This window comes from Ammospiza nelsoni, chromosome 12, assembly GCF_027579445.1.
Source record: "Ammospiza nelsoni isolate bAmmNel1 chromosome 12, bAmmNel1.pri, whole genome shotgun sequence".
In the NCBI taxonomy this organism is placed as follows: domain Eukaryota; kingdom Metazoa; phylum Chordata; class Aves; order Passeriformes; family Passerellidae; genus Ammospiza; species Ammospiza nelsoni.
In genome coordinates this window covers 10,863,026-10,890,779 of record NC_080644.1, presented here as the reverse complement: position 1 = coordinate 10,890,779, position 27,754 = coordinate 10,863,026, and the positions used below count along the sequence as shown (strand labels likewise).

Sequence of the window (27,754 nt, the reverse complement as noted above, 5' to 3'; positions counted from 1 at the left end):
TTTTACTGTGTTTTTATTGTTCCACTGAATAAATGAAATTTAAATACAGAATTTAAAAAATCATAAAAAAGGTATTAAAAGCCATCCTTCAGGAGTGTGTTGCACATCATTGACTGAAAAATTTACTCTTTTTGATACAAAGATAGGAAAAAAAATTTAAAAGCATATCTATCATCTGGAAAGAGCTGTTTTATTTATTTTTTAACACTTCTTTTTATATTTAAACCTGATATTTATCTCATGAGAATCTCCCATTAACCTTGCTTTTCACAACACTGATTCACATTATTTGGTTTTCAAAAAAACCCCTTATTTGCAGTTCACAGCAGCAGTGATGCAGTCTTGACCCCTGAATACACATGAACAGAATATTGAATAAACCAGCACATGAGGGGTGGAAAAAATGCAGCATTGTGTGATTTGCAGGGTGCAAAGGAACTTTGAGCTCACAGTGATACCTTTGGTACTTCTCAGGGTATCACATCTCTGGCATCATTTCCTCCTTGCCGTCTTTACTCCATCACTGCCACAAAGAATTCCAGAAGGGATGCTGAACAGGTACCTTTGGTTTTTAAAGCCCCAGTTTCAAGCAGCTTGATCTTTCCAGAGACATCAATCACTCACTCAGAATCAGGTTCTTTCAGGCACAATTTAAGCCCTGTAAAAGAGGTGTCTCAAGAATTGTTGACACCTGGGGGAGGGTTGGGAGGTTCTATCACAGGTTCTTAAGAAGACATCCATGAAGGTGATCCAGCCAGTCAATGCACCTGCATCATCTCAACCAAAAAACAATAGACACACTCTCTAATAGATGAATAATTTTAAGATATCTGCACCACTCACACAGAATTCACAGAAAGCTGGGAAGGATTTGGACTGTGGCTCACCTGTTCCTCAAGGATCTCAACCACCAGGATTTAACCACACAGACAGAATAATCACAGAGTGAAGAACAGAATCTAGGAGTTTGAGATAATGAATAGGGAAAAAGCTACATTTCATCCTGGGGGGAAAAAAAAGGAGAGGAGGGAAAATTCAGATTGCAATGGAAACAAATTCCTCTAACAAAAGAAATAATACTGGAGATTGTCACTAGTGCAGCTGGGATTTGGCAAATGAAATACTTTGAGTACACACTTGCAGGGCAGCCCTGCTTCTGCCACATGAATAAATATCCAACCATGTTTACAACAAACAGTATTTAGAGAAAGGAGTCCACATTTCCAGACAGTCTGGGTGTTCCACCTCTCACACTGCACTGTGGGGTCCCTCACATGAGGTATTTCAGCATCACCACCAAGGAAAGCAACATTTCTGCACCCTCCTCACAGGCAGGGTGCTCCTGGAGCTGAGGCTGGATGATGATGATGATGATGATGATGAGGATGACGATGATGACGATGATGATGATGATGAGGATGACGATGCAGCAGCAGGTGTGAGTCTCCTGCTCTGCCCTCACTGTCCAGCCCACAGTGCCCAGGCTGTGCTGGGTGCAATGGGAATGTGCAGCCAGAGCAGGGAGGGCTCAGCTCAGCTCAGCACCTCACAGCTCAGGGGAGTTTGCTGATTTTGAGCAAACACATTCACACAGAATCTTCCAGAAAGAAGTCCAGTTCACGTGGCCAGGTCTGATTTCCAACCTCACATCAGCTTCAGCATATTTCCTGTGTTGTCTGTTGATATTTAGCTTGTCCATCAAAATAAATGCATGTTTGACCCTCATCAGTGGCAATTTGGGTGTGCATTAGCAGCATGGGACAGGCACCTTCCTGTCACACTGCACATCTGAAAGGCTGCTGCATTTTCCATACCTTTTTTCAAGGAAAGTTCTGTTTTTGTGTTGCAAGTATGTATTTAACTGCAGTCATGAAATACATGATGTGCTGGTGTCACATCCCATCTGGCCTTTTTGGAAACATCCTTTTTCATTCTTTAAAGAACAGAACAGGAACTTAACAGTGAAACCCAGGATCATAAAATCCTCTGGTGAAATGCCACAGGCAACCATGGACCTTACCCAAGGGATGTCCTTAGTACCACTGCAGCATTTGACTGTCTCTCCCCCAAAAGAAAGAGCAAATCCAGGATGCACAAATGCCTTCCACCATATTCAAGATCATCTTTTTCTTCTTCAGTTCCATCTTTGCTGCACAACCACCACAGCTTTGCCTTCAGGGTTTGTTTTGGGGGATATTTTGTTTAGGAACAGCCTAAACAAACTAAATTCCCCCTGCAAACTCTGCTACACCATGATAATTGCTGTTTGTTTCAGGCCACTGTGCTCTCACTGCAGCTGCCATGGAAGCAGTTCATAAAGGTGCTTTTCCTCCCAAGAAGCAAGCAGTGTCTGCTCTGACACTACAACAGGAAAGTCTCTATTTCCACACCTTCCAAACACTGCAACCAAGTGCTTTGTTTCGCTCGTGTTTTCCTTAGAACATCCGAGGGCAAGATGGGTTTTGCTTAATTATCCACTCAGCATGGGGGTTGATGTGGTACAGGTCCAAGAGGTAAGTGTCTGGGTCCAGGCAATGTTCACCTGTTAAAACAAGAAAAGACCCACATTTTTAAATATCCTTAGTCCTTTAGCTGCTAGATTTGGTTTTTGTTTGCTTTTGCCCCCACCTAAAAACTAGGATTTGTTCACATTCATTTCCATATTATCTTTCAGAAGCATTTCCACAAATCTGAGCTAATTGCTTTGAGAGGAAAGAGGGAAGATGTACATTAGATATTAGGAAGAAATTCTTCAGTCTTGGGGTGGTGAGGCCATGGCACAGTTACCCAGAGAAATTTTTTAACTACCTCCTAAAATAAGCTAAGCATAAAAACTGGATATCAGAGTCCTTATTTTCAGCTACCATTTGTACTTACCAATATTGCCTCCCACTTCATACAGGAGCAAGCTTGGGCACTCTGTGGAGTTGTTACTGCAGAAAGAAAACACACTGAAGGTTAAATCTCTGCAAAGACAGGTTGGGTGGTTTAGTAATATTCCTTCAAAAGGGTTGTTTGTGGTTCAGAGGCCAGCAATGATCAGAGGCCATGGGACAGAGGCCATGCACAGTGCAGGACACCCAAAATTGGCAAAAAAGAAAACAAGGCAAGCTGTTGGTGAGCTGACCCATATCCAGCCAACTTCTCCTCACCCTCCTTTCCTGGACACCTCTGGGACACAGGAGAGGCACTGCCACATCACCCACCAAACACAGCCTGCAGGAGCTCCTCTGCTCCTTTTCTGGGCTAGTTCAGCAATTCACCACAGGAGCACAGGAGGGGATTGCACAGTTTATTTTAGGAAATCCCTACATTAACATAAGCACACTGGAATTACTACTCCAGGCAGTGATACAGGTGATGGTTTTGTGCAGGAAGGCTGGAGGGGATTTGCTTGTCAGGGTCAATGTTGTTGCCTTTTCCCTTCCCTTCAGCAAGAATTCTGGAGTTCACTTGGTGTCCAGCAGCCCAGAGGGCACCACTGACCTCCTGACAGTCTGAGCATTGGGTGGAATCACTCAGAATAAAATTTGCCTTCCATCCAACTCCATTTCCTAAGCTTAGAACAGAGAACAATCTCTCCTCATGACTTGCTGTGCTTCCACCTCACCTCCATCTCAAGACAGAAAGCAGCAGCCAGACCACTCAGTCCTTTTTTCTTTTTTAAGCAGAGAAAAAAAAAAGCCATTTACCACTTGAGGAGGTTGACAGTGTTAACAATATTCCAGCCATTCTGGCACAGGTTTTTCTGAAACTGCCTCAAGACATCGGCAACCCTGGTTGCATTGTTCAAGTGCACCTCCAGAGAGTCCTTCAGGAGGAGTGAGGCGTGGACTTTCACAACCTTGGAAGGCTGAACAAGGCAGGCAAAAAGAAAAAAGTGCTTAAAGGAAGACTCTCATCAGCCAAAACATTAATTTTCAAAATAGATTGGAGAGTGTGCAGAATAAAACAAGAATTTGGGCTTGTTTCTTACAGTACAGGTTGAATGGAAGCACCAAGGTGAGCATTGTGAATAAATCATCAATGTTTTGTGTTGTGGCCACGAGAGGAGCCCTGTGCTCTCCATCAGCGTGTGCTGCTGCTCTCTGCTGTTCAAACACAGCACTGACACAAGCTGGGATGCAAATGGGATTTGTCAGAAGAAATTCTGACAAACTGTTTGGCACGAGTGTGAATGACTCTTCTGAAATTCATTTAAATTACTTGGAAAGGAATTTAGAGATCTGGGTTGCAGGCCTCTGAATTTCATAAAGGTCCTTTGCAAAGAAAGGAAGCACCAAGTGATGTGCCATTTTAACAGACATTGTAGAGCAAAAAGCAAATTAGGCAATTCCCTGCATTTATGCTTCAAAAAATGAAAACAAGTCTGCTTTTATCAGAGCAGACATATCTGCTCCAACACATGGAGCACTCAAAGCCATAAGAATTCTGCTCTTAACATGGGGGAAAATAAAATTTCTGCTCCTGATCTCTTCCCTGCTCTTAACCAAGCGTTTTACAGCCTGAAATGTATTTAGTGCTCTTGCTGTTGAGATCAGGTTTTCCCGCAACCGGGCCAAGAGCATCTGAGAAACTGTTCCTCATTATTCTGCTTTTTATTGTCCCTCTGGCTCTCTTCAAGGGTATCACCCCTTTCATCTTTCTGAGTTTTCAGTTAAGCATTTGATACACAGGGGTTTTGTTTTTTCCCCAAGCCCTAGCTCACCTCTCCCTGGTTCTTTTCCACCTTGTCTTTATCAGCGTGAATCTTGCGCAGCAGATTTTTGATCCGCTTGTCACAGAACTGGTACCTTCTGCTGTTGCTCTCGTTCAGCTTTCTCACCTGAGCCACCAGAAAAGAGGAGACCTGGGCAGGGGAGAAGGGTGAAAACAGGAATTAAATCAGGCAGAGATAAGGAGATTTAGGAACCTGATCATCACTTTAGCTCTGTAAATAGACAAGAAAATCTGTATACCTTTAGGTAGCCTTGGAATTCAGCCAGAGGTTTTGCTCACAGCTGTGTAATTCCTCTGAAATTTCCTAGGCTATCCCTTTCCCTATCCCAGTTCTAACAAGACCAAGACACTGCTGCCCCAGGCCACCAAATTCTTGTAAAACTCACAGTCCAGAGCAGGTCCTGGTAATGGATCATCATCCGCACCACGTCAGCCGCCCCTTCCGCCAGCTGCTTCTCCTTCCCCTCGGGGATCTTGTTTGGCAGCCCCTTGTGCATGAAGAGGTTTGGGGCCATGACTGTGGACACATTCCAGAGGTTCATTTTGTTGTTCTTTTCCCTGGCAACCACCTTGCTGAGAAACTCAAGAAGGGCCTGAGAAGAGGGAAAGAGATGTAAGCCATCCATTACTGGTAATGCTCAAAAAATGTATGCTAGTAATGCCATCCAATACTAGTAATGCTCAAAAAACTACCGTGGCAATTGCTGGAGAGATCATTAATTAGCACTTTTTCTTGATATAGATCAGCAAATCCCATTTCTCTAGTCAGGAAGTGGAGTGAGCAATTTCTAATACTAGGATAGCAACTAATAGCCACACCAAGAGAGGTTTATCTATTATTTCTGAATCAGGAAAAACAGTCTGTGTGGGAAACAGATGAGTTTTTACTCCTTGGCAGGTGGTAATTTATAAATTCTAGCTGTAAAAGTTTCTGAATCCAAAGATGAACCCCCCCTTTCCTTCACTGTCCCCTCAAAGTCATTCCCAAATGTAGAAAACAAAGTCTTTTAGGATTATCTCTTTCACCTCACAATTCCACCAGAGCCATGACAGATCATCTTTGACTGAATTATATATTCCAGTGCTCATGATAGATCATCTTTGACCGAATTATATATTCCAGTGCTCTAAATGAAGTGCTCAGGGTGCTAAGTCAGCCTTACCTTTAATACATGGGAGCTGAACTACTGAGGAAGAAAAGAAAAATGGCAGCAACAACCACCACAGCTCTTATAAAGCACAGAAAGGCAGAGGTGATGACTATTTAAAAGTCATATAACTGGGGGTATGGCTTAGTGGTCACCCTGAAGTGCTGGGGGAATGGTTGGACTCAGTGTTTTTAAGAAGGTTTTTTTCACTTTAAACAATTCTGTGTTTTACCGGCTAAATCAAAAGCAAGCAGTTACCTTCAGAGTGTTTCTGTTGGACTCTGGAAGAATCAGGATCAGGAGGTTTAGAGCTTGCAATCTTTGCTTCAGGTCTGGAATATCTAGAAGGAGAGTAACAACAAGACAGAGGATTCAGGTTTCTGACCCTTCTTTTTGAGCACAGGAAACCTCCAAGGAATGAGACAATTACTTGTTGAGTGGTTGGTCATCTAGAATTTAAGACCTTGTTTCACAGAAGCAACTCAAACTCATACTGTCCTTAAGAAGGGAACTCCCCATGTTTTTGAAGACTGATTCCTTTAGCTACACAATCAACTAGCAGCCCTCATGCTCTTGAAGAACAGCAAAAGAACACATAATTCCCCATTTTTTGAACAAAGAACTTGTGCACTCAAGATTAACACATCCAAACTCCTAGTCTGCCCTTTGGGATCATAAATCTCTAAGGGGAACACACACACAAGAGGTTCAGCTCAACTATTAATCCCACCAGTGAACAAAGAAATGTGCTTGCAGAACAGCACATTACCTGCAGGCTGTGTGCCCTGGCCAGCTCCCACTGCTCAGTCTGGGTGTCACTACTGATCAATTTGTCCTGACAAATGCAGCAACCTTGCAGGCTGCAGTAACACAGAACTGAAGCCCCAGCACAGCGCTGCAGCAGAAAGGCGCCTCCAACCCATCACCAGTGACTGCAACCCTCAGCTGTGCTGTGCTGCCATCACCGCAGGCTCCCAACACCCCTGCCAGGGCAGCTCTGCACAGCCCAAAGTGGTGCTGGCAGGCAGGGCAGGCACTCACTCTGAACAGCAGCAAAGGCAGGCAGGTACTCTGCAGTCAGCAGCGGCGCCGGCAGCTCGCGGATGAACCTCTTGAGCAGCCCCGACACGTCGTTCTGGTGCACATCATCCCAGCAGAACAGCCCGCTGTAAAAGTCCCTTTCCAGCTTCTGCTCCAGGCTCTAGCAGAAAGATGGAATTTTTCACATGCTTTAGTGAGCAAATGTGAGAGAAATTTTATGGCTGAGCACTGGGAGGGCGAGGCATTGAGGTAAAATGGTGCAGAGAGCCTCAGCATGTGACAGTGTTCACAGGGGTTTTCAGAATGGGGAGGAGACAGAGATCTGACTCCATGTTTCAGAAGGCTTGATTTATTATTTTATAATATATATTACATTAAAACTATACTAAAAGAAAAGAAGAAAAGGTTTCATCAGAAGGCTAGCTAAGAATAGAATAGAAAAGAATGATAACAAAAGCTTGTGTCTCAGACAGAGAGTTTGTGATTTGCCATCAATTACAAACAAACCAACATGAGGTAATCACAGATCCACTTGTTGCATTCCACAGCAACAGATAACCATTGTTTACATTTTGTTCCTGAGGTCTCTCAGCTTCTCAGGAGGAAAAATCCTAAGGAAAGGATTTATCATAAAAGTTTTCTGTGACATCAGCACATGCTGCAGTATTTCCCAGCATTGAGTGTTTGTGGTTGTACTGGGGAGGGGATGAGATAATTCAGGTCAAACGCTTCAGCAAATGTTTCCTGATCACCCCTGACACTTCCAAACAATGCTAAAGGGCTCATACCTTAATCCTGGTCTGGGACCCAGAAACTCTCAGGATGCCCTCTGTTTCAAGCCCTCTCTTCTCCAGGCAGGACAGCAGCTGTTAGAGGGAGAAACAGCTCTTAGGGACAGAGGAGGAGTCAGCCTGTCCCTATCACAGCCTCCTGACTCTGAGGACCAGAAGTGTGAATGAAACCAGAACAGAACTTACTGCCTGGAGCAGCAGAGGGACCTTGGTGTTGGGCAGCAGCTTTTGGTCATTTTCCAACAGGGTGTTGAGTGGAACTCCAAAGAGTCTTTTCTCTACAACAGAAACAACATTTCCAAGTTGGTCTCAACATTTCAGTCACAGCTCTAACAGAGGTGTAAGGGATAAATCCTCCACTGCAGACTTTTGTAAACACTGATACTGGAGAAAGAGAGTTAAACAGGACAATTGCAGCCAGACATAAATGTGGTAGTAGGTTTTGATGTCATGATCCACTGACTTCCATGAGAAATCCAAAGAAAACACACCTGTCACAAGGTTTCTTATCAAAGACCCTCTGTTCTAACATTTGAAACAAAACTGATGAGTGTATGATGAGAAGATGAATGTAAAAAACCAAACAAAAGCACAAAAAAGAGTACAACAAACCTGTTGTTTTCAGTTTTGCTGCTTTGTTTCTCTTCAGCTCAAAGCCCAGGATATCACAGAGAGCTGTAAGTTCAATGAGGGCCAGTGTGGGGATCTTCTTCATGTCCTGAGCTGACAGATCTCCAATCCTGGTCACTCCTAGTCTGCCCTTTGGGATCTTAAATCTCTAAGGGAAACACACACAAAAGATTCAGCTCAAGTTATCTCTATTAATCCCACAAATGAACAACATTTGCTGTAGTCTTATTTTTTTTTAATCATAACCAGGCATCTGTTCTTCCTGCTGTGTTCAAGACCAGACATATGCCCATAACTACTCCTACTCAACCATCAGCTGAATAAATATTTTCTCTTTTCAATATTGCTCTTTAATCACACTAGAGATGCCAGTTTTTCTAAGTTAAAGGCAGCCTAATACCCACCCAAATCTACTTGAATTTTGGAAGCAGCGAAAACTTTAGAATTATGACTAAGAAAGTGCAGTTTAGTTACTCTCCTCTTTTCAGAGCAAACAACAAGGATGTGTGTCAAAATAGGGAGTTTCAGATAAAAGTGTTATTTCTTTTGATCCTTCTCTACACAATGTCTATCCTTGCCCAATGTTGCAAAGATAACAGCACAGCACACCCCAAAATACCACCAAACACATACACATTGGCTTGTACCACCTTGACAAGCCAAGGTTAATAAATTCCAACAAGATAAATTCCTGCAGTGCTTACTGTTAGGGCATTTCCATCCTTTAACTTCCTGGATTCAGACAGGAAGGATCCCTTGAGCAGGACAGCTGCTTGCTCTGAGTAGGCAACATCCATGTTGAACACCTCCTCCTTCCCAGGGTTTCGAACTGTGCAGGAATAATCCTGGGTTTCTGCTGCAGAGGAGAAACTGCCTTGAATTTCTGCAAGCCAGGAAAGCAAATGAGCTAAAAATGTAGTTTGAGATGGGTTTGGTGCCATTCTTTTTAAAAATCCTGCAGTAACTCATGAAAAGAGTGTCCCCACAGCACAGAGTGATCAGTAGGGTAAGAGTCTTCCCTGAAAGGGTGGACAAGAACTGGAACATGGGAACAGGCTGCTGAGGGAAGTGGTGCTGTCCCCACCCCTGGAAGGGTTAAAAAATCATGGAGATGTAGCACCTGGGGACATGGTTTAGTGGTGAACACACTGGTGCTGAGTTAGTGGTTGGACTTGTGATTTTAGAGAACTTTTCCAAGTTTAATGAGTCTATGATCAGTGTGAAGTCACAACATTATGGCTAAAATTACCAGGTCATTGGTAAGGCAAAACCACAGCCCTAAATTAAAGGACACACCTATGGCTAACTTCTCTTTACACAACTGCTCATGGCATTTATAAGGTTTCACTGGCTTTACTAGACTGATTTTATTTTCATCTTTCAGTTGCTTTATCAAGAATTTAAAATTATCAGCTCTGAGTGACAATTCTAACAATGATGGACCCTGGAAAAGTTTATTAATCCATGGTGTGAATAATCACATAAAGAAACCCACACTTCAACACAAACAAGTTTCAGATACTGCAAATATTTAATATGTGTGTGGCTTTCCTTCCAGTTCCAGCCCTACTTCAGATCCTAGTCTGTATTTAAAAACTTTCCCCTTACTTCTCTGGGTGTTTGAAGTCCGTAGATTGTGCCACAGTGGATCTGGGCTGGGCTCCTCTTTCTCTGCTGCTGTGTCCTGAAAAATAAGAAAGAAGTTGTTTTAGCCTCAACCAAAAGAGCAGAACCACAGGAAAAGAGCTGAAAAGATGGTGGTTATGAATTCTTTATCAAGTTTTAAAAAAGATTAAAAAAATCTAAATAAACCAACCAATCCTCCCATCCAAAAAGGCAGCGTTAGTATTTCTCTGGGATTTACGCCTCTACAAGGTCAGCTTATCAGAACTGAATTTGGGGAGTGCTCTTGTTTTGTTTAATGGTGATTTAACACTGGAACAAAGACAACACAAGAGGGCTCCAAACGATGCCAGTGCTCCACAAGGCACTATAGAGCAGGAATGTTACTCTAGCCTGGGAGGGCTGTGCATCTGCAGGTCCTTCAGTAACTCCTCAGCACTGCAGCTTTTCTCCAGTCTCAATCTCTTGAAGTGAAAGGAAGCCAAGACATACCAGGAGGCTGTAGCCACATTTCTCCTCACAGAGAAAAGCAAGGCACAATTCTTCCCAAGAACATTTCTGGGATTCACATTCTCTGAACCTCAGAGAAAGAAAACACAATTCTTATCATTTGCTGTGCCTGTGTTTGTGCAAAAGTAGAATGCAACATGGAGATTGTTTACCCAAAGTGAGGACGTTTTGTTTCCTTGGCCAGGTGTGTGTGTGTGTTGGGACTGCCCGGTGACAGTCATGAGATTCAGTGCAGTGTGAGCAGTTGTGTGCAGGGTTGAGTGCTTGGCAGAGTCAGTTTTAGATGTATAGAATATTATAGTATAATAAAGTAATTAATTAGCCTTCTGATATCCATGGAGTCAGATGATCATTCTCTCTCCCTCACTAACATGGGAGTTACCTTTGATTTGCTCTAAGAGCCCTAGACCCAGGAAGCCAAGTCAAGCTCCACTTGCTTGACTTGAAGGATCAAGAAGTGTAAGAGCTGAAATGAGGGATGTGAAATGAGGGACTCCAGGGGCTCTCCAAAATGCAGTTTATTATATACAAAATGCAGTTTATTCCATCCAAGATGTTACATCCAGGGCCATGGGTGACAGAGCTGTGCCCACAGCTGTCAGCTCCAGCTGCAGGCAGGCCTGGAGACCCTTTGGTTTTGGTTACAATGCATTATAGACTTTTCTTTGCTGAGCATCTTCATACAGTAGAACCAATCTATACCTCAACTATTATCTATAGCCTAACATAACTACGGTAATTACCATATTCATGTTACTGTTCTCCAATCACTAAAAGTCAGTACATTACAGTTTAAGCTAGAAGTTGTTTTTCAGTTTTCTTGCAATGGAAAATTCTGAGACCTTTTTTCTATTTGCATCATCTGCTGACTTGTTTGCCTGTGCTATCTTTCTGCTTGGTAAAAACATCTTGTTTGACATGGGTTTGTCCTTTGCTCTAAGTCATAAAACCCCCCATTCTAACTAATATAACCAAGGAGACAAAGGGTATCCAGTAAAACTGGCTCAGCCATTCTTTTCTTCTATATCAAAACTTGCTTCCATCTCTATTCCTTCTTCAGAGTCTACATTAAAAAACCTTTCTGCTAAGCACACATATCTGTGAGACTTTCTTGTCAAACTTCCATCCTTCCCAACAAAGAAGCTCTTTTAGGAGATGTCAACATGTAGGGGGATAGAATATAAGAAAATAAAGACAGTGTAGAAAGTAATCTTATCTCTAAGGAGTAGCAGCTGGGCCAGTTATCAAAGATTAGGAGCAGGCCTGACTTTAACAGGCCACAGCTGTGACCAGTGAGAAGAAGGGTACTACAAAAAATGGATGGATGGATGGATGGATGGATGGATGGATGGATGGATGGATGGATGGATGGATGGATGGATGGATGGATGGATGGATGGAGTCAGTTGGCTGCTTTGTAAAGACGAAAGAGTCAGTGCTCTGAGGAGCTGTCCATGAGAAACACCAAGAAAGTATGAAACTTTTGCTGTAAGGAGACAGCAGTATGGAACCCCTGCAATAAGATGGCAACACCAACGCACCTGGGAGCTGCTGGCAGCGAAGATGTCGCGCACGTCGCGCACGGGGTGCTTGTTCCTCCTGCGGCGCGAGCGCGAGTACGTGTCCAGCCGGCGCTGCACGGCCGCCGCCTGCGTCCTGGTCAGCGTGGACAGCAGCACCAGGTTGTCCTTGTCCCCCGCCGGCTCCCCGAGCAGCTCGGCCAGCCCCGCGTCCTGCAGCCACTCGGCCTCGGCCTCTCCCTCTGCCAGGGCACAGGGAGGAGGGAGCAGCGGTTAGTGACTGTCCTCTTCTCAGAGGGAACTACAAGGATGTGTGTCAAAATAGGGAGTTTCAGATAAAAGCGTTATTTCTTTTGATCCTCCTCTACACAATGTCTATAACAGCACAACACACCCCAAAATACCACCAAACACATTCCCATTGCCTTGTACCACCTTGACAAGCCAAGACTAATAAATTCTAACAAGAAAAATTCCTCCAGTGCTTACTGTTAGGGCATTTCCATCCTTTAACTTCCTGGATTCGGACAGGAAGGATCCCTTGAGCAGGACAGCTGCTTGTTCTGAGTAGGCAACATATTGAACACCTCCTCTTTCTAGTTCTGGGATTCTTGCAGTGCTTCAGGGGCAGAGAGCAGGAGCCTGGGCTGTTTCCTGGCTGGGATTGTCCCATTGTTCCCAGTGGGACATCATGGGAGGGAGCCACAGCTGTGCTCTGAAGGCTGCTCTCAGAATCTCAGCCCTAATCCTAAGTGCCCAGCTGGGTATGGGGTGACACCAGAGTTCACACAGCTCCTTGGGCAGGTGTAGCTGCTCACACAGTTCTTATTGCTCATTCCAGGTAAGGAAAAAGGAGAGGAAAGAACTGTGGAGGTACAGATACTCTCAGGAGGACAGTTCCCAGAGGAGCTGGGCAGGAGAGGGCACAAGTGTCACTCTGGGTATTTGGGCAAGGATTGTGGCAGTGAAGTCAGATGGACTCATAAATCTGCCTTTCCATTGAGTGCCTGTGCACAGGGGAGCTCTGGCAGCAGCACACAGCCACCCCAGGAGGAATGGCAGGTCTTCCCTGGATCCCACCTGATCCTTCAACAGCTTTGAGAATGGGCAAAAGGTTTGTGAGAAGCCACAGCACATAATACTGCATATTTGGCTTTTGTACTTTTCCCAACAACTTGGTTGCTTCTTTTACTTTTTTAAAAAATCTATATGCATGCTAGGTATCAACTTTTTTTTTCTCCAGATCCTGATCTGGTTGGTTCAAATGCATTTTACTTACTATACTTGCTGAACTATTTATGTATATAATCTATACTCTTTAATTTTTTAAGTGGATTGGTATGCACTTTAACTACACTCAGCTAAAGCAAAAACGTTATTTTTACTCTGTGCATTTGTTTTATGCCTGGGCCTATTCAAAATATCACTAAAATTAAAGACCATTCCAGTTCCAGAAGGAAGTGTGAGAAGCCTGGAGACAGTACAGCAGCATTACTCAAACAAGCTCAATTCCACTTCATTCTTCAATACATATAAAGTTACACTTCAAACACAGAAGACTTTTTTTTTTCTTATGGGATACACTCATAAGGCAGTGCAAGTGAGAAAGTGCCCTGAGCAAGGCAGCTACTTGAAATTCAAAGATGAAAGAAACAATTTAGCAGGTGACTTCAACTTTAACACAGCAAACACCATAAAGCCTTTATCTTTTCAATTCCATCTACCACATTCATTCACTGCAGGCACTTCCAGTACAGCCCTGCCAAAGGTTATACTGGGAAAAAGAAAATTCACAACTGAACTGATTGGCACAGAGCAGCTCATTCCCACTCTTCCTGTCCTATGCAAACTTCCACCTCCTCAGTTACCACAGCAGCTCAGGCCAAGTTTTATTATTGCTGCACCAATAAAAAGCAGCCATGAAGCTCTCCTTGAGAGATTAAATAATTTCATTTTTCTGGAGAAACCTCATGTTGATGCAGCTTGCAAACACGTGTTGTGACACAATTAAAACTCAGTCTTCAGAGTGTGGTCTATGTGATTTCTGGTATCATAATGAAACAGAACTTTTTCCATCATCACACCACAGTAAATAGAGCTGAACTTGAAGTCAAGTATTTCCCTAAGTGAATCTTCTAGCAAATTGTCTAGTTTTCCTCCATGGTCCTAAGTTTTGGTCTTTTTCCATGTCTGGTTCACAGAAGTTAGCAGGTAACAGCATCCCCTGGGCACAGCCAGTCCTGGTCCCACTCACAGCCCCTCACCAAACACCTCCTTGTTCTGCATCCACGGTTTCACAGCAGAACAACACACAAAAAGCCTCTGGTTTATTTTGCCTTTGGGAACTAGAGGAAGTGAAGTGTATTGCTTGCAAATATTGAAAATAGCCAATTCCAGTCATAACAGGAAACTGATCTTGCACACAATCCCACAGAGCAGCCCCTCCATCGGACATCCGTGCAAGCCTGCTGCCCCAGCTGGTGCCAAAGCCCCAGATTGTAATTCCTCTGGTTGCTATTTTGGCCCAGTTATGTTTGCCAGTAACACAAAAGGAAACCAGCAAAATGGGTTATTTCTGGGGAAAAAGGAAAAATTGGAGAGAAACAGGTCAGAGCAGAGAGATCCACTGAAGATGAGCTCCAGGTTTAAGCTTGGAGAGCTGCTGAGATTTGCCTTGTGAGTTCCAGGCAAGCAGCATTTCAGGAGGGCAAGATTGGGAATGATTTTGAAAAACTAAAGAACCCCAGTTCCACAAATTTACTTGAAATATAACCTAGTCAAAAATAGCATTTATAATAAAGTATTCACTTCCCAAATATTTAAAGGACAGCTAGAACACCCTACATTTTCAGACTAAACATTAAGCACAACTTCCTATCTAATGTTTGATGGTGAAGAATCCCCCTTAGCAGGCAGTTCTCAGCCACAGTTACATGCTGTAAGGTCACAAACGTATATTTCAGTGCCTGTGTTATCAGCTGGCTGTGCTGTCAGGCCCTGGACAGAGCTGGGCAGACAGTGACAGCAAGGACAGCACAAAGCTGCATTTCAGGAAAAGCTGCTTCCTGCTCCCACCAACTGTTAGCAAGGCCATGAGTACCCTCAGCACCTTTCACTGCCCTAAACCTGTAGTTACACACTGGCCACCCAGGCCACCAGGAGCTCCTCAGGACACCCCTGCTCACCCAGAGCTTGCACAGCAGTGTTCCCAGCTGGGTGTTTGCAGTGCCTTATCTCCACAGCCTGTCCTGTCCCTGTGTTATCAGCAGCCATCTCCAGGCTGTCTCCAGACAGAGCTGCCCATCTCTCAGCACCCCAGATTTATGCACAAAGTGAAGGTGCCTCTGGCTCTGAGGAGCCCCACAGCCTCTGTGCTCTGAGCAGGAGCTGCAGAGATGCCAAAGCCAAGCCCTGCACCCTGCACACCATCCAGAGCTTCCCCACTCCCAGCACAGAGTTTATTTGCCTAAGCTCCTTCAGAGGAGGCATCAGGAGCTCCAGCCTGCCCCACCTCCCTCCCCAGGCTGCTGGGAAGGCTTTGCTACTTGGAGCATCATGTCAAGCCTGTCTGGTTTCAATGGCAAATTAAGCACTCAGTTCCTGCCTGCTAGATTAATCTACAGCATTAAAAGACTTCTCCTCATATCCCTGCTTGTACACAGTAATCAAATTGCCTCTAGCATATCAGTCTTTAGGATATCCCAGACAGTCTTTCATCTCATGGGATGGTCTCTTTTCCAGTCTGCTTCCTGGTGCACTAATTTTCTGAATCCCTTTGCATCTCTTCCACTTCTAAAAATCAAACTGTTTCCTTTATAAAAAGGGACTTTACAGCAGACCTTCATTTTTATCATGTCCTGCCAACGATGGCAGATAGGGACAATGATGTTCCCACCCTGCTCTCCAGAGCCTCTCTGTGTCCCCATGAGAGCATTTGGCCCTTCCCAAGGCCAGCAGCACACTGGGACTGTCACACAAACATTTCCCCAGGACACAGATCATCCTCAATACCACACAGCTGTGCAGGCTGCAAACCTGTGTTCAAGGGGATGCCAACCACCTCAATTTCTTCAAAATGGACACAGAAAGGTGTGGTCCCCACCTGGGGGATCTCTGGGTGTTTATCAGCACTTTACAGCCTTCCAGCAACCCAGGGTGTTGTACTTTCCATGGAACTGCTCATAGGAACTGCAGTGACAGGACAAGGAGTAATGAGTTCTCACTAAAAGAGGGGAACATTATGTTGGATATTAGGAAGAAATCCTTCACTGGGAGGCTGCTAAAGCCCTGGCACCAAAGACTTGCCCAGAGCAGCTGTGGCTGCCCCTGGATCCCTGGCAGTGCCCAAGGCCAGGCTGGACAGGGCTGGGAGCAGCCTGGGACAGTGGAAGGTGTCCATGGCAGGGATGACACTGAATGAGCTTTAAAGCCCCTTCCAACCCAAAGCATTCTGTGATTCTATAGAAGGAAAACAATCCCAAAAGTTTTGGAATAACTGGCCCAGGTTCCAATTATTCCAAAGCACTGGATAACATCAGTGCTGCAGAAAGTGCATTAGAAACAACCCATGCACATTTCTGCCAAAGAAAGAAAAAAGGATATGCAGGAAAAACCTTGTGTGGAAGGACTCAAGGCTTTCTGGATGTTTATTGTGGTTTTTTGAACAGGGAATTAGAGAAGGAACTGTCAGCCTTCCACAGAAGCAGCTCCCACAAAAGCCACTATGATGAATCTCAGAACCATGCACACAAACAGCCCCAGCTCTCACAGAGTGTTTACCCTACACCACCTGAGCTGCCACTGAGAGCCCCCACCCTTGGTGGGGCTGCTTGAAAACCCTGGAGCCTTGAACATCTCCTGGGACTGACCTTTGGAGTCAGCTTTGCTCCAGAAGCCGAAACCAGGCCAGGCCAACCCTCCCCTTCTGCAGGGCATTATCCACCACCCAATTAAAATAATATCTCTATCCCTGATTGACTGATAATATTCTAACCATACTCCAGCATGCTTCTGAGTCGTTCAGGTGCATAAGCAAATCTTCTGTTTCAGATGTTCACATTCCTCTCCTCACTCCCAACATTTTTGGCAACCTACCCTCCTGTGTTTTGACATCTGCAAGGCCGCATTCCTCCTGCTCGGCTTCAGCGCTCTGTTTAATGTTCTCCACTTCCAGCCAAAAACTGTCCATTGACAAGCTGTCCAAAGCCTCTCCCCTGGAATTCGTGCTCTCTGGCACTGGGGATGCCACAGCACTCTTTGGAGGAAGCTGGTTCATTTTCCAAGGGCAATGTCTGCTGCTGAGAGAGGAAGAGATAAGGGGAGAGAGATTAAGCTCCAGTATCACACACGGCATTCGTGTCCAGCCTCCTCTGATTAATGACTGCAGCAAAGCCAAACAGAGGTAAGTGCTGAACTTCCTTTGCTTGGTGTTTAGCAATAGAGACAAGGTTGGGACTAAATCCCCCAGAGAATGGGGAAAACTGCTGTCCAAACATGTGAGAGGACACAGAGCAACAGAGTGTTTTCAGTGCTGTCCCTCCTGTGACCTCCAACACAGCACCTACCCCCACACTCACTCCAAGACCTCCCTGCAAGTTTGCACAGACACCTCTGCATTCACAGCCACCCAGGATGTCCCAAGCTCAGTGCATGTGTGCTCCAGACCTGGCACAGAGAGGAGCCTGGCAGCTCCCACCAAACCCAGCAGGTTTGTGCTCCCTATGCAAAAACCCAGCACAGCTCCATCCCCTGCACTGCAGCTCACACAACAAACAACTCACAGGGCTGAGGCCCCCTTTTCCTGCCTAGACCAGATTTTTCAGCTGTGAAACAACACGAGGTGTCCTGGGAAACCCAAGCATATGGAATTTTCTTACCACCCTGCTGATTCATTCATGCACAGCTGAAGTCTCAGACTGGCCTCATTCAGCTTTCAGCCCTGGTGCTGTGAGCTTCTCATCACTTCATAAAACAGTGCCTCTCCTAAAATGAGCTATAATTGTCTTCAAAGAGTTCCAAGCTATTTAAACCCTGCTATTTTTCAAAGACTTACCAAAAAATGGGGTAAGTGGAACATACTTATGAGAACACCTCAATGCTTCCACTGATGAATACAAAAATTAAAGAGGTGAAACACTAACTGTGGGTGGTTCAAGAAACACACATGAACAGCCACCACTACCAAACACAGGCCAAAATTCCTTTATAGTTTCATTTAAAAAAAAAAAAATCAAGTCTAAGTCTTACACCTTGAAAACCATGACAACAAAACACCCACGAAATACTATTTAACCTCCTAGCTCTAGGAGCCAAAAGTTATAGATGGCAAAATATCTGGAAAGTTTTAGCCCCTTTCATTCCAGGAAGCCATTATTAGCAGTTCTGGCACTAACTTGCTTCAGTTGAGGAGCACTTCAGATTTTAAAAAGCTAATTTGAAGATCTAATAACAGAGACAAACACTGTAGGCCACTCTGCACTTGTGTTTACACACACGCATGCACATCACACTCCTCACTCTAACACACACAGGCAGCCCCTCTCTTCTGGAGGTCAGAAGCACAGCAAAGGAATCACTCCAGGAACATCTGGAGCCAGGCACAGTGTTTAGAACAAGAACCAAAGGGGTTTGCTTGTTTGTTTTACAGGAAGACAGAAGTGAAAGACTGACCTGAGCTATTCTGCCACCCAGCAGGCAAGAACAGAGGCAATCTGCTTTCCTATTTCTGGATACCCAAATAACACTCAGGATACCAATTTATACCCTGATGGAGCATTTAAATAGTCAATCTAAGTCTTATTTTTTACCTGCAAAGTTTGTGCCCAATTCTCTCAGTTCCATTGCAGCTACTAATTCAATTTATTTTTCTCTTTTCAATTTTTTACTTCTATCTTTATCCATTAGGAGTTAAAAAGTTAGATTGCATCCCTCACCTTCACTCTTCACCTTCAGTACTCCTCTCCATTTTCTCACATTTGCTGACAATCATCTCATAAGATTAGATTTAAACAAAAAAGACTCTTCAACACCTTGCTGGGATTCTATTATGAACCAGTCCACAGAACTCATCACTTGAAATATGAAACTAAGTGGAAGGAGGAATTCAGATTATTTTGAGGGAGTTGGTTTTGGCCATATGAGGAACACTGGAAAACAAACTTGCACTGAAGAGGTGTCCCAGTGCACAACACTCAGAAACCATCTTACAAGTTCTTCTAATTGCTCTGCTGCAGGCTTGCAGCAGGCACAAAACAACTCTTCTTGCCTTAAGTTACTGTCCTACATTCCCATGGGATCTGGGTTATACACGTTAAAGCAGCTCCAAAATGCACCTTTCCTTTGTGTTCAGCTTGGTTTGGAGCTGGCTCAAAACACCCCAGAAATCTCCAGGGATCAACACCAAAACAGAATTGAGGTTTGCAGCTCCAGCAGAACCTGCTCCAGACCTGACCAGGAGATGTGCTCTGTGTCACCTCTGTCACCCATGGCTGTGACAACTCCTTCCCATGCCTGCCTGGAAAAAACAACACCATTTTAAGCCAATAAATAAATAAATAAATAAATAAAATCTTCATCTCTTTCTAAAGGGTGGCTCTTGACTTAGATCTCCTGCATGGCTTACCCAGACACCAGGCTCTGAATGCCAGCTTCATTCCAGGGGATGTTATTCCAAGGGGAGCATTATTTATGTAAGGCATTAGGGCATATCCCTGGAGCACACCTGGGAAAGGTCACAATAAAGCCCTCACAGCCCAGGTTTCAGGCTATGCCCCTGTCAGCAGCTGGTTTTGGTCTACCTTCAGTCCATATCACAGAGTTCTGGTGTAAGGGTGGAGTTTTGCCAAACTGCTGCACCCCATCCCACCCGGACTGTGCTTCTCACCATCCACAGTTCCCTGGCTTCCTTCCACAGCTGGAAATACAGATGTTCTGGGACTGCTTGCACCAAAAGCCCACCAGTCACACTATAAACCTACTCCAGGAAAGCCACAGCTGAGCCACCTGTGTGTCAAACAAAAGCCATCCTAACTTTTTCCCCTCAGCTGGCCCATTTACTGATGCACTAAACTTAGTTTCAGCAAGCTGCAGGATGCTGATATCACACAGCAGCTCTGCAGAGGGGCAGCAGGACCCAAGGCTAAGCTCTACCAGTGTTAAACTAGAACTGTTGCTCCTGTCTCACTGGACAACAAAACTCAGACCTTCACACTTAAAAAACATTTTATTTTCTGGTCTAAATTACTTTTTATTTTTCCCCTTGAACTCAGTGCACAGTGCTTTGCAGCTCCAGCTGCCCAGGTGGAAGGCTAATTTTAGATTCTGTGCACCTAAAAGATTGTTCTTCCTCATTGCATACCCGAGTCAAGTGGAGGGCAGCCTGTGACGTTCCAGCACAGCAACAGCTGAGATTGAAAGCAGAGATTGTTGGCTTAAAATGTTAATGGCTCAGTGCAACTGGGCAAAGAGGAGGTGGAATAATCAAGTTCACTCCATTGCACTGTCAACCTAGCAAAAAGCATCAGATTATGGAACTTTAAAAATTACCCCACAAAAAGGAGACCGGCAAAAAGATCGTGTTAAGGACAGCCATACAGGAAGGGCTCTGTGGAAAGACTGAGCATCTTCATTCAAATTCCTCCTCTTGTTAAGGGCACAGCCAGTTTTAACAAGGCTCCAGATTCACCTGGCACCTTCAGCCTAAGCCTGGCTTCACACATTAATATCCCAGCTGTGAGGAATTAGGCTGGCACAGACCTTGCAGTTTATTTTGTTCCCTCTCCATGTGCCCTCCACGAGGATCCCTGAAGCTCTGCATGCCTGGCTCGGTGCTGGGGGCTCACTGACCCTGGGCTGCAAAACGCAGCCCCAGAGGAGTTTTTGATCTGTTCCTAGATACTGTCACCACACTGCAAGTATGTTGCAAACACTCATGTAATTCTTCACCCTCTTGAATACCAAAATACAATAAACACTGTTGCTATGTTCACTCCAGGCTTGAATCACTCCCATGAGAGAGTTTCTCAAAGGACCTGGAGCTGCTTGGGCTTCTTTTCTGCTTGCTCAACATCCCTCCCTCATTGAAATACCTCTCTAGCAGATGAATAAATAAAAAGGTTCCTTCTCAAGCATTTCAAACAGACCAGGTGGCAACAAGTGCAAGCCAAGAAAATGGAATTCCTTTCAGTTTCTGCTTCCAGAAAACTAAGATGAGAAAAAGGGAACAGGAACAGAATTCAGGCAGACAAGGCAGTCCTGCCACACGAGCAGCACCCAGTCTTTAAAGACATTTCCAAAGATCTGGAGCAAGCACAAAGGCACACATGGAACAAAGAAACAGACAGAAAGTCTGAATGAGCCTCAAGAGCAGCTTTGGAGTAGCACACCAAGTCACAGCATCATTCACAAGAAACCAGACCATGAGCATGGAATGGAACCATCTTGCAAGGGAAAAAAAAAAAAAAGAGAGATTAGTCTATCAACTGGTTGCAGTATTTTGACAGATAAAGACCCTTAGTCAGAGAACAAAATTGTGTTAATGTCAGACCATGCACATCCTACCTGCCTTCAATTTACTTCAAGGACAAAAACAACTCAAGAGTACAAAAGCAAAAACTTGAAACAAACAACCAAAAAGTCCATGCAGGCTCTCCTCACATTGCTTCCAGTTTCTTACCCTAAGCAAGCAGTTTAAACCTAAAGAAAGAAATGGTTTTAATTAAATGTTTTTAAATGTAGTTAATTCTGAAGAGAAAAAAAAGTCACCTAAAGATCAGCACATGACAGTTCATAACATACTCAGTTTTCTTGTTTAAAACCATGTAGTGGGATAAAGGTACCCAGAAATAACAGACAGGAGTATTTAAAAAACTTAGAAAATCCTGAAGCAGTAACTCATATATATACTTTTTTTTCCATAGATGTAGCTGTAGCTATTTTTCTTATTCGAGGTTTAAACCTCAGTATACCAAAATTATCAATGCAAACATAAAAACAGGCTCCTGTATGAAAGAAGTCAATCTGCTCATTATCAAAACCTTACAAGAAATACACAAAATCACTATTTCATTCAGACACACATAATTACACAAAACTTTATTCCTACCACAGAGAGCAATGTTATGCAGGAGATGCCTCTCCTGCATAACAAAAATTCCACAACTTTTCTACTAAAGGTCTAAACCAGAAGAAAGCCCTACTGCACATCTTTAATGCCTGGCTTACTTGCCCTCAAAATACCCCAAATTTTGTACATGAACACCACTACCAATTCCTTCATTGTCCCCAATATGCAGAAAAGACCTCCTTAGGCTTACTCTTGAGAGAAAATGGAAAGCACATAGCTGGTTCAGATGCCTCAGCCCAGGCCATAAAAGCAAACAGAGGCTAATTATCAAATTACTGCAGTGGCAATGAACAGTAACTTACTCAACAGACTCTCACCATGCTTTCCTTTCCCTGCCTTAACTCAACCAAAGCAGCTAGAGCCAGAATTAAAGCAATTTTAGCTTTAGCAGTCTGCTACTGCTGATGTACCCCTGCATATCTCTGACCAGAGATTTGCTCACATATTTAATAGTTTCACCCTGTGAGAAGTCACAGTGCCTTTAGCCCAGGCTGTTTTATCCAGCACTGCTGCCAACCCCCACTTCTGTCCCCATTAAGGCATTTTTTATCAGGGACTTTGCCCACGTGGGATGGCACAGTTGAAGGTCTGTGTCTGCAGCACCAGGAGAATAGCTAAGATGGCAGTGCCACAATTTGCTAATAAGATTACAGCTTGTTTTCAGTAACACAGCAATCAGCTCATCAAGATGTGCCATTATGCAAGCAGCTCGGGGAGCAGCGTCATTTCAGGTTGTTTGGAAGAAGCCAGTTCTGCAAGTGATAAAGAGGACATGCCAGATCCTGCTCTGTGTGTGCAGCAATTCCCAAAGCTGCAGCTCTGCCCCAGTGCAGCAGTGAGAAAGCACAGCCCCACCTCCTGTCCTGGCACTCTCAGAGACAGCAGAAAAAGCAAACAGCAAACCTTTGCCCAGGGCTGTGTGGAGTGGAAGATGTGAATCCTGAGGCTTGTGTGTGTCCCACTGCATCAGACTGGCACCTCCAGTGTTTTCTGTGTTGCACAAACTCCAGAGGGTGGGGGAGCACTGGCACAGAGAAGCTGTGGATGTCCCATCCTGAAAGTGCTTAAGGCCAGGTTGGATGGGGCTTGGAGAAACCTGACCTGATCTTGGGCATCAGTTTGGAACTTTATAATCTTTAAGGTCCCTTCCAACCCTAACCATTCTATGATTCTGTTATCTCCACCAGAGCTTTGGATCTCAACTAAAGCACAGGTTGTAACTTTCCTGACAATAAGTGTCTCTATCAAAGTATTTAAGGGCAAAGAAACTCCCTCTCTACTTTCTTGTCTCAGGCCTTCATCTGGAATTGATCTGTCTCTTCTCCATGTAGTAAGGGGCTAAGTAAGCAAGCTAAGGAAGAGGGAAAGTTGCCTATAATTACAGATCTGCCTAGAGGCATCTCTGACTGAAACTCAGAGCAGAACAAGAACAGGATTGATAATCCCATGCAGATACAGCCAAATTAAAAATATTCAAAGCCATGTTTAGCTTACACTATTAGCTGGGTGTCTGTCCCACCATGCCAGGGCTTGTTTTGGCCTCAGAAGACACAACCCATCCTCCCTGTGCATGGCTTTGTGTTTGACTGTAAGGTCACAGTGGATGAGCCTGTTGTTCACTTTCCCTGCATTAGCAGGGTAAGCCAAACAGGAAAGGGCTTTCATCCAAAGGGAAATCCTGCTGGGAGAAAGGGGTACCTGGCCAAAATAAATCTTCAGTAGTACTGGGATCTTTAATGTGATTGTGCATTGATGAAGCTGCTCTACAGGATGATTAGATGTCAGTCATTAATTAAAAGGTGGCATTCCTAACCCTATTTTCATTTCCACTGAATCCATGTCCATTGAAATACACCAGCAGATTTGTCCATGTCCTTGGCCACAAGGACCTGCTCTGCCTTCCCAATTCCACCTATCAGCATGGCACCAGGATCCCAAACCCCTCAGCCCAGCTGGCACGGGGCTACAAACCCCACAGGCCTGTAGCTCACACACCTTGTCCTCATCCACTGCCCTCTCCCATAGAGAAGCTGCCCCAGGCTGAGCCTGAGCACAGGAGAGCCACAAGGAAAGCAGCAGGCAGGGAATCACAGGAGTGCCCACAAGGAAAGCAGCAGGCAGGGAATCACAGGAGTGCCACAAGGAAAGCAGCAGGCAGGGAATCACAGGAGTGCCACAAGGAAAGCAGCAGGCAGGGAATCACAGGAGTGCCCACAAGGAAAGCAGCAGGCAGGGAATCACAGGAGAACCACAAGGAAAGCAGCAGGCAGGGAATCTCAGGAGAGCCACAAAGAAAGCAGCAGGCAGGGAATCACAGGAGAACCACAAGGAAAGCAGCAGGCAGGGAATCACAGGAGTGCCCACAAGGAAAGCAGCAGGCAGGGAATCTCAGGAGAGCCACAAGGAAAGCAGCAGGCAGGGAATCACAGGAGAGCCACAAGGAAAGCAGCAGGCAGGGAATCACAGGAGTGCCCACAAGGAAAGCAGCAGGCAGGGAATCTCAGGAGAGCCACAAAGAAAGCAGCAGGCAGGGAATCACAGGAGTGCCCACAAGGAAAGCAGCAGGCAGGGAATCACAGGAGTGCCCACAAGGAAAGCAGCAGGCAGGGAATCACAGGAGAACCACAAGGAAAGCAGCAGGCAGGGAATCACAGGAGTGCCCACAAGGAAAGCAGCAGGCAGGGAATCTCAGGAGAGCCACAAGGAAAGCAGCAGGCAGGGAATCACAGGAGAGCCACAAGGAAAGCAGCAGGCAGGGAATCACTGCCCTTTGGCAGGGAACCACTGCCCTTTGGTGCCTTTGCTGTCACAGCCCCGAGCACACTCTGCCAGGGATTCTGCTGAGGCCAATGAGTCAACAGCTCCCAGTCACTGCACACATCCTCAAAACACCCTCCCGTTAGCTGAGGCACCTCTCCTTTATTGCCATCTCTGCTGGCACTTCAGTGAGGTGCCCAGCCTGTGCACAGCTCAGACACTCAGCTGAGGGACCCAGGGCTGAGGGACCCCTTGGCTTCCAGAGGAAAGGCTGCCAGCTGTTTGAATCCACCATGGAAAGGCTCTGAACTTATTTCCTGTGTGATCGATCATTCATTGCCTTTTAGTGAAGCAGGCTCACACATATTAAACACTTGTCCTACAGCTTCCCAAATGTTGAACTTGGAGTAAATCAGGGTGATAGAACTCGTCCTTATTTCTTTTTCTAGCCCATTCTACCAGCTATAGCTGCATTAGGGCACAGAATGAGTAACTGCAAGTTGTTGCTCAGCTGCATGAGAACAGCCCAGAGATTCTGGAGAGGCCACAAGAGTGACGTGCTGAGCAGCACAGGGGAAGGAGGTGTGGAGAGGTGTGCTGGAATCCAGCAATGCTTCACTCACGAGAGCTTCAGGGATGCAGGAAGACAGGGAGGAGTCATCAACTCCTCGCTTGGATTTCTCAGGGCAGAGTTATTACACATAAAACAACGTGCTTGGCTGTTACCCTGCCATGAAAAGCCCTTGGCTGGGATTAATAACTAATTCTGTTTCTGGAGTGTCACCAGCCAGCCCAGGGCCACCAGCTCAGCCCATGAGCCTCCCCAGGTCCCACAAAGGAAGAGGGAGAGGGAGGCAGACCTGGCTCAGCAGTGGCTTTTGCTCCGTGGCAGCACCACCAGCCCCTTGCAAGCCAACAGGAATATTACTGGGAACTCAACGAGCATGTCAGAGTTGCTGAACAAAAATAAGCCCTGATTACGGCCAACTAATTAGAAGCAGGCTGGCATATCCTTGCCCTATTGGACAGGTAAGTTTTAGGTCAATCCCGGGCAAGAGGCTTAGCTACACATAAACACACAGACACCTCACCTGTGGTGAGTCCTGAGTGAGAAGGTGGGAAGTGCTGCTTGGCTGGGGTTCAATGTTTGGGGCAAAGTTGGTGAGCAAGTTTGAGGTTCCTGCTGCAGCAGCTCCTCAGAGCTGACCACAGAGGTGTTCTGGCAGCAGCACAGACACTGGAACTCAACTAACTCGTTTGGCAAAAGCCTTAAGTCGTTAACAAATATTTTGATTTTTATCAAGGAAAGCCTGCAACACTGCAGGTTTCAATCTTGTTCTCTTCCACGTGGGTAATTTTAAAGTAATTTACCATATCATTTCTCTGTCAGTCCCCCTACAATTATTACTAATTTTTTTATTTCACAACTCAAATTTTGCCTGGGGTCTTCTAAAGAGTTTCTGTCTTGCTTTGAATGCATAGTGTCATCCAATTGGACTGGAAAAAATGACAACTAAGACAGATACAGGAAAATGTGAGCTGTGATTAGAAGTAAAACCACTGCCAGCACATTCACCCAAAATCGACAGATTCTGACCACTACAGCAAGGAAACATTCTAAAACTCAATGCAAACTTCTCAACTTATGCAAATGCACCTTAGATGAATTCTTAACTCATATAATATCCAATAAACACACAAGCAGAACAGTGTTTGTCAAGCAGAGCAGTTCAAATTTCAGTTCTATCCTCCACTACTTGCATGATAAATCCGCATTCTTACATTCATATAGATGCACAAACCCCTGAAGAGCTGGCAGACCCCAAGGCAGGTGACACTGTGTCACAGGGACACATTTCAGCCCCTCAGGTCCCACTTCCCCAGCTCGCTGCACTCTGCCCAGAGCGAGCACAGAGAAAAGAACAGGGATTTTCATAGGCTTAGCATGAGGAAGAAGAAAAGGAATTTCCACAGGTTTCATTTCATGATCAGGGCACTCAAAGCACTATTTTAAGAGTGCACAATAGCCTGCTCACCTCTAGAAATCCACCTTGCTTCCACCCACCCCATCCCAGGTGCCCTGCTTTAGGGACCACCGGGACCACCCCGTGTGCCAACAGGGAATGCTCCGTACCTGCTGAGCAGCTGGGCACAGCTGGCAGCCCGCACAGGTGCCAGCACTCCCCTGGCCATCCTGGAGCCACACGAGCCGCGCTTGTCCATGTCCAGCCGGGAGGAGGGTGTCGGTCAGTCCATCCGTGCTGAGCACACGCTGCGGTGACAATGGAGCATCCTCTGCTCCCTGCCCGTGTCCCCCCGCCCCGGCGGGAGTGACAGCAAATCCAGCCGAGCCCTCAAGCAGCGCTGCCCGAGGCGCAGCCACCCACGCTGGGACACGGGGGACAGCCCACAGAGAGTAGAAAATAGCAGCGAGCTCTTCCCGAGGCTGGGCTGCAGCCCGGGCTTGCTAAACATTAACGTGAGACTCAGCCCACGCGAAAAAGGAACTCCCAGCTCAGCCTGGGGAGGAGGAGTCAAGCAGAGTATTCGCTTCTTTGTGTTGTGCTTGAAGAGAACGTCAAGAAAAGAACAAAATATCTGCCTGAGGACGTGGGGAGGGAAGGGGAAAAAAACCCAGAGTGCTTATTAAAGAAGCAATTCAGCGTTTCTTGCCATAGTTGAGCAGTGAGTAAAGCCCAGCTGGATGTAAGACACTGGTGTTGAAAGAGCAGTGTAAACCCGTAACACCCACAGAGAATATTTTGCAAGGTCCAGATTATTCTTTAAAAATCTTATCGACAAGCAACATACAAGTGAGCAAAGGGTTAAAGCAATCGGATGCCCTGGAGCTGCTCCTGACAGGTTTTGCTCTTCCCTTGTTATTCTCTCTAT

The 27,754-nt window shown here is 45.3% G+C and overlaps 1 protein-coding gene across 1 annotated transcript; it reads right to left on the bottom strand.

Moving 5' to 3' along the window:
- Positions 1-27,085, bottom strand: ARHGAP40 (Rho GTPase activating protein 40). Its single transcript, XM_059481086.1, has 15 exons — positions 26,997-27,085; positions 17,077-17,279; positions 12,004-12,224; positions 9,938-10,013; positions 9,034-9,185; positions 8,312-8,477; positions 7,886-7,977; positions 7,697-7,774; positions 6,909-7,068; positions 6,126-6,208; positions 5,106-5,312; positions 4,709-4,849; positions 3,693-3,853; positions 2,878-2,933; positions 1-2,542 (listed from the first exon to the last, which is right to left on the bottom strand). Exons 1-15 carry the CDS (start codon positions 27,083-27,085, stop codon positions 2,436-2,438), a joined length of 1,992 nt encoding a protein of 663 aa, XP_059337069.1. The 3' UTR covers positions 1-2,435.
- Between the last annotated feature and the right edge of the window lie 669 nt (positions 27,086-27,754).